We start from the raw sequence: 7087 nt of genomic DNA on the forward strand, positions 1-7087 counted from the left end.
GGGCGGGGTGGTGCTGGGGGTGGGGGGGGCAACTGTTCATGCTTAATTAAGGAAAAAAAGGCTCATATTTTAGGCTTGAGTTAACATTAAACTATCTGCTTTATGGGTTAATTTGATCTCTTTCTGATGATTTCATCTGTGTTTGGCTTTAATGTTGAACTCACACATGAAAACTCCTCTCTTCTCCAGCTTTCTAGCTAAACGTGGTGTGAGGGAGGACATAGCTACATTTGAAGCCAGGAATATCACTCCTGAGATTCGCCAGAGTGTGGAAGAGCTACTCAACAGGAACAGGGCTTCTTTCGACCCTAAGGTCTGCCTACCATAGTAGCAGAATCAGAATTAGATGTACTGTTGGAGGTTGTTATTACAGCTTGATTGTTCTTTTGTTGTTGTTGTTGGTTTGTTAGTGTGTTTGTCTTCTAAAGAAGTTATTATGGCTGTTTCACTGATTTGTAATGCTACTGTTGTTTCATTCAGAATGCAAAGCGTGCAAGTGCAGCAGCTGCTCCTCTGGCTGCCTGGGTCAAAGCCAATGTCCAATACTCCCGCGTCCTAGAGAGGATAGAACCACTGGAAAGAGAACAGGCTGGACTTTTGGAGTAGGAAAACACACAAACACAACTCTATAAAAGACCGAAAATGCTTTCAACCTGTAAAACGCTGTATGTTTAAACAAAACAAAAAACAAGAAAGTTGAAGTTCTTGATTAAAAAAATTAAAAAGTTGCTAAGTTTTGTGAAGTAATTTTGATCTAGATTGTATTATTTTAAACAAACTTGTGATCACTGACTTCATCTAATTCTACTCAACTCTAACTCACGCTCAGTTTCTCGATGCTACACATGCAATAAATGATACATAAAGTCAATAAATCAATGCGTGTGTTGTATGTGTCCAGAAACCTGAGGAAGACTGAGAGTAGGAAGAATAAACTAGAAGACCAGCTCAGCACTGTTGGAGCCAAAGTCAATGAGTTGAAAGAGAAGTATGCATCCTTCCTTCACCAATTAATCCTTCTATACTGTGTAGTTTGGGTTTTGCTTGTGGTTTTTGCGTGCCGTTGTCTTAAATTGAGATTAGGGTTGTAGTTTCTTTTAATCTTGAACTGTTGATTTGTTGATGCGATGATGAGCCACCTAAAAATGAACAACAACAGCAACAAACATGGGCAGACATTTACCAGCATCAGTGTTTACGACATCAGAGCACAACAAAGGGTCAAACTTCACACTTTACATTAGTGTCACTGAGCTCCCTGCGCTCTGTCCTCTTTAGTCTTCAGTTTTCCTCCTCCTCATCCATGTTCAATCATACAATACAATCATCTTATAACTGAAAGATGTCCTACTTTCACTACACTCATTTTCTATATGACTCTACCTGCTGTAAATGTCATAGAGGAAGCCTCACCTGTTATATTTACAATGCATCTTATCGTCTTGGGTAAATATTACAATACATCTGCTTTCGGTTGGCTTTTCTTTCTCCTTACTTTCTCTGCAGGTTTCAGTGTCACACTGCAGAGGCAGCTAAGTTGGAGGCCGATGTGTCAAAAGCTCAGGACACGATCACTGCTGCCCAGCAGCTAATATCACAACTGGACGGAGAACACACACGCTGGAATGCACAGGTAGTTTGATGTATGGCTGTGATGATATATGTATTGGTGGGGGAGGTTATACACATTTACTCAAAAAGAGGCTCATTTGCCATGTAAGAGCAACAGGAGCCGTGAGTGTCTAAGAGCTCGTGGGTGTGTGTGTGTGTATGACAAGGGGGATGGATCCCACTGTCTTGGGTCCCTTCTGGCTGTTTTTACTCCTCTCCACAGCATCTGTCTGCACCTTAATTAAAACACTCAATCTCTTCCTGACACGCTCGCTCGTACACACACCCTCAGTCCCACCGCCTCCCTCAAGGACTACACCAGAGAGCCAGTTTGCTCTCCACTCACGTATTACCATATACTCTCACGTGTACACACATACACTCACTTCAACGCTGTACAGTAGCTGTAGGTCACTATACATCAATACTTCTTAGCTGTTTTAGTGTTTCTCAGGAAGGGAAAACCAATGAGTCAGGTGTACACAGCTACAGTGTAAGTGAAACAGATGCAAGTTTTTAAGTAGGATGTATTAATGCAGTAGACTAGAGATCTCAAGGTCATGAAAACTTGCAACCTCAGATGTGGATATAAGTGGGGAAAAGGGTTAGCAATTAAGCCTGATGTTTAAGTATTTTACAGAGATCTGCGTGTGCGCCCGTGTTCCCCTGACATGCTATTAAAATACCTCAAAGGAATCCTGATGAACCTGGAAGTCTTTACAGCTGTGTCAGTAAAATCGGTGCAGAACAGCAAGTGTGTTCCAGGTCCTGCACTTGTGGGTTAGCATTTTTTCGTCTAGTTAAACATTTTATGTGGTCATTTGGTATTTATAACTGTGTTTAGTATTAAAGAGTCATTAGGAAGAAAACCAAACAAAAACCAAACATGTTTTGCACTGGGCCATATTAGCAACATATGAGCAATGTACCAACTTCAGTTCTCTCCTTGCTCCACCTTCTTTTCTCACATCCACGCCTTTTCTCCCGATACTGCCCGTCACTCTAACGTGATTAGTTTTTATACTTTGTTCACCTACCTGTATTTTGTCCTAGATGTCCGAGATAAAGAATGAGTTGGATACGCTCCCTGTTAGAGCCTTGCTTGCGGCAGCCTTCATCACCTACCTGTCTGCAGCTTCGGAAGACCGTAGACGACAGTGTCTGGACTCGTGGATGGCTCACTCTGGACTACAGAGTAAATATATCACTAGTTCTTTTACCACACTAGCAACAGCATATGGCAAGTCCTGTCCCAAGCAGCCTACTCCGACACCGCTGCCCACACACAACATAACGGACTCTACTGTTACAACATGGAACATACAGACGTTACAGCTCCAGGGTCTTCTCGAAGAGCTTGTTTGCCATTTAACTAAATAAATGGCAATTTTAATTTTAATTTATAATGATGTTATGTTTTAATCCCAGGCTCAGAAAGCATCACAGTACTTGATAATCCTGTTTTGTGACTTTGTGTTTTTTAATGATATGATACTACATCAATAATCAATACCCCAGTAACTGATCTCCTCTTACGTTAATATAAATGCATTGAAATTGTACATGAAAAGCACTAATTATTATCTCAGTGATATTTAAACTGAGGTATGGTGACAATAAATACAAATAAAGACACAAGCCTTTTTGTTGCTTGTTTCAGAGTTTGACTTGCGATCATTCCTGTGCTCGGAGAGTGAACAGCTGATCTGGAAGAGTCAAGGGCTGCCATCAGATGATCTCTCAATGGAGAATGCACTGGTTATACTGCAGGTTAGACTAATATTTCAAATCTGCATCTACAACGTGACACAGGGATTTACTAAATATAAACACAAATTTCAGTCTCTTTTTGCCTACTTTATATAAGGATGTTATTAATACTATTTAGGCATTGGCTTGCTTATTTCACAACACTGTATAAAATATTTAAAAAGACATTAAAGTACAATACAAACCCAGCATTAACATGATAAAACAAGTCTAGCTGTACCGAAAGTTGTGTCCTTGTTGCCATACGTCTGTGCTCCATTTGGTTGTATCGTGTTTGTGTGTTGTTTTTATCATCGCCACCACCAGATCAATGCACTCAAGTTGAAGGTAAGAAGTCCATCATTCATCCTCGTAGCTGTTTCCTACATAGCTAGTTTATTTATTTAGTGTTTCTTTGTCTCTCTGTTTCTCTTTTGCTTTTGTGTTTGCCTTGAAACTAGTGAGAAAGAGATGTGCTGTCACTTTATTAGGTACACCTAGAGAGTACCAGGTTGGACACCTTTTGCCTTCAGAACTGTCTTAATTCTTCGTGGCATAGATCTCGCACATCCCAGACGTGCACTATTGGACTGGGATGGTGACTGTGGAGTCCATTTCAGTCATGTGAACTCATTGTTATGTTCAAGAAACATAACAATGAGACAGTTTGAGATTATTTGACTTTTCTGACATGGCACATTGAGTTCATGCCATGTGGTTAGAAATTTGCATTAAGGAGCAGATGGACAGGTGTACCCAATAAAGTGTCTAGGGAGTATGTGTACGCATACACTCTCGCAAAAATGACATAGATCATATAAAATTTTGGGGGTTCTTGGAGACATCAAATGGTCCGCTCTCTCGCTGAATGTGCCGTAACTACTTGTGGGCAAATTGTCAGTGGTTCCATGTACAAGACTTGTAGATGATTTGCCTCAGAACTGATTTGTCAGGCTCATGAGCATTCACAACCATTTCTTTTCTAAAGGCATTAGAGATCTTTTTATATTGCTGCACACTTCAGCTGGTACAAGAACAGTGGACCCTATCCGGATAGAGATTTCAAAAACACTGGTTTCAGCTTTCACTGTATAAACAAACTGTAATCATTGGTGTGTATGTGAGAGAGAGTAAGAAAGACGGCGAGAGAAGGACTCCTGTGCCTGATATAGGAAGGTGGTAAGTATGATAGCACTGTGACGGGGCTAAACCATATGCATACACACATGCAGTGCACATCATTTTCTAGGTGAGTTGTGTGCTTTATCAGTAAAACTATCCTAAAACAACTTCAGCTGAAATGTCCTGCTTTCTCCTCATTTCTGACTCAGAGTGTTGCGGCTCCATTCCTGATCGACCCATCATCCCGAGCTACAGAGTGGCTATGTACACATCTCAAACAGCACAGATTAGAGGTTATCAACCAGCAGGTAACAACACACAATCAGTAACATGTGTCGTGGAATGGAGGGTCATTAATCTGTTAGATTTTGCAAAATCCTGTGCACACACTGGTGATGTGCTTTGTTTAATTCAGTTAACCCTCATTCTAACCCGTTCTTTCTTCTTTTTCTAAGTTTTCCGTTAGACATTCTTGACTGATCAGTTTCTTCTTGTCTAATGAATCCAAGTTTCTCTTCTTTACTAGAATATCTTAATCATTTAGAAGCAAGCCTTAACCATACTTTGATCGGTCCAGGTAATGATTTTAGCAAAAAGTTATGATGATTACGTTAAGTAACACTGGTGTCCATTACTTATCACTTAACTGTTACATATTAATTACTGCATTAGTGTCATCAGGTACACTGAAAACACTCATTTAATTATTTATTTTTTGTATATGTATTTAAATTGCTTGGTTTTTGCTTAATAACTTGTTAAAACTCTCTAGACGCTCTAGATGTAAATGCTTTGTTTAGAAAGAAAATATAAGATTTATTCATCTTCCAACTGTAATTTTTTTCTTTTTTTTCTTTTTTAATCGTAATCGTACTACAACTATAATTACTCTTCCATCCACCAGATACACGAGAGAACTGTGTTACCATCCACCTCTAGAATTTAATGTAATCTCTTAGTACTGGGTGTCTGTGTGGCTTCTCTCTATAGGATAATAACTTCATGACATCCCTAGAGCTGGCAGTCAGATTTGGAAAAACCCTTATCATCCAAGAGATGGATGGAGTTGAACCTGTGCTCTATCCGCTGCTGAGGAGAGACCTAATAGCACAGGGTACTCACACATTCTCACAAGCACAAACACCAATTTCATACAAAGTTGGGCTGAAGAACTCTTTTGGGCATAATTCAGAGGCTTAAGCAACCTCAGGTTGCTGACTACTCACCTCTATCCAGGGGCTACTTTTCTGCAGCGTAGTGAAATCCCATTCTGAGGGATATTGCCTCAAAGTTTAATTAACCAATCCTGACTAGTGCATTGGGCCATCACAGTACTTCTTCTCACTCTCAAAAGCCTTACTCTGTAAAATATTAAGTAAATCAAATGGTTAAACATTGACTATTCATGTTTTATTTTATATTCAGACAAGACCTTTCCACAATACAGTCACAGTAAAGGGAAAGTTAAAAGAACTCAGCCAAAATGCAGAAGCATCCCTCATTTCTCTATAATTTACTTCAAAGTTGCCAGACTTCTAATATGTTTTAATTGGTCTTCAGTGTTTTAGTTTTGGACATGTTTTTTTTCCACTCATTTTCAGGCCTTCTATCTTACCATTGTTTTTTGTTTGTTCGGTTGCTTAACACTGTCCTGTGAATTGTTTACAGATGGCTTGATAAAGAACCAATTAGAAGCCTGATGCAAAAACACATCATTTGTTTACATTTCTATATAAAATGTCTATGTCTGCCTTTATGAAATTAATCTATGAAAAATGGAAAAGATAAAATAGTTTTACAGGCATAAAAAATAATATTTTTCTGCTAAAAAAGGTGATTATTGAAGAGCTATTTGCTGAAAACATGGCATATATCAATATGGTGTAGACTTTGTCCTTAAACAATTTGAGGAAACTACAAAGCTGGTCACAAAAGATGAAGTGGCAGGCTTTAAAAAAACGGCCTACAGCAGATGAGCTGTATCATAAAGTCATGTCATCAAGAAATAGAAAAAAGTATCCGGCAAAGACCTGACACAGGACCTCAGAGATGCATCTGGCCCTTCAGTCAATTCATCTACTGTTCACTGAAGCATCAGCAGAAATGGTCCCATTGGAACGGTGGCAATTAAGAAGCCATTCTCAAGGAAGGCAAAAGGGGAGAAAAGGCTGAGCTATGCTGAATTACTCAAGAGCTGGACAGAAATCAGTGGTAACAGCTCTATAAAACACGGTGGAGGCTCTGTCATGGTTTGGGGCTGAATTTCAGCCAGTGGTGTTGTGGATCTTATCAAAGCGGATGGATTTACAAACATAGAAAAGTACCGTCAGATCTTGATCCACCTGGATACAAAAACACAGAGTGGATCACTACCAGTCATGGACTAGCTTCACCAGGGCCCAAACCTCAACATTGTTGAAGCAGTGTGGGATCATGTTGAAAACTTAAAGAAATCACAAGAATAACCCTTCCCACATTATTGCACAGCAGCTGTTGCTTCTCTAAGACCATTGCTGATGATTTACTCCTGGCATTGTGTTACAGTTTTTGCCCGTTGCCTGAACACATTTTGCAAAACTTTGCTCATTGTGCCAAAACCCTAAAC

General features: G+C 39.6%; 1 protein-coding gene across 1 annotated transcript in view; it reads left to right on the forward strand.

Annotated features, from left to right (window-relative positions):
* Positions 1 to 7087, forward strand: part of dync2h1 (dynein cytoplasmic 2 heavy chain 1) — a 121918-nt gene that overhangs the window by 50460 nt on the left and 64371 nt on the right. The window contains exons 62-70 of the mRNA XM_005720933.1: positions 190 to 313; positions 481 to 602; positions 902 to 988; positions 1507 to 1633; positions 2665 to 2806; positions 3272 to 3381; positions 3688 to 3708; positions 4692 to 4790; positions 5473 to 5596. Coding sequence (XP_005720990.1) covers positions 190 to 313; positions 481 to 602; positions 902 to 988; positions 1507 to 1633; positions 2665 to 2806; positions 3272 to 3381; positions 3688 to 3708; positions 4692 to 4790; positions 5473 to 5596 — 956 coding nt within the window. The remainder of the gene's footprint in view (positions 1 to 189; positions 314 to 480; positions 603 to 901; positions 989 to 1506; positions 1634 to 2664; positions 2807 to 3271; positions 3382 to 3687; positions 3709 to 4691; positions 4791 to 5472; positions 5597 to 7087) is intronic.

This window comes from Pundamilia nyererei, unplaced genomic scaffold, assembly GCF_000239375.1.
Source record: "Pundamilia nyererei isolate P.nyererei 1_Seehausen unplaced genomic scaffold, PunNye1.0 scaffold00003, whole genome shotgun sequence".
NCBI classification, from domain to species: domain Eukaryota; kingdom Metazoa; phylum Chordata; class Actinopteri; order Cichliformes; family Cichlidae; genus Pundamilia; species Pundamilia nyererei.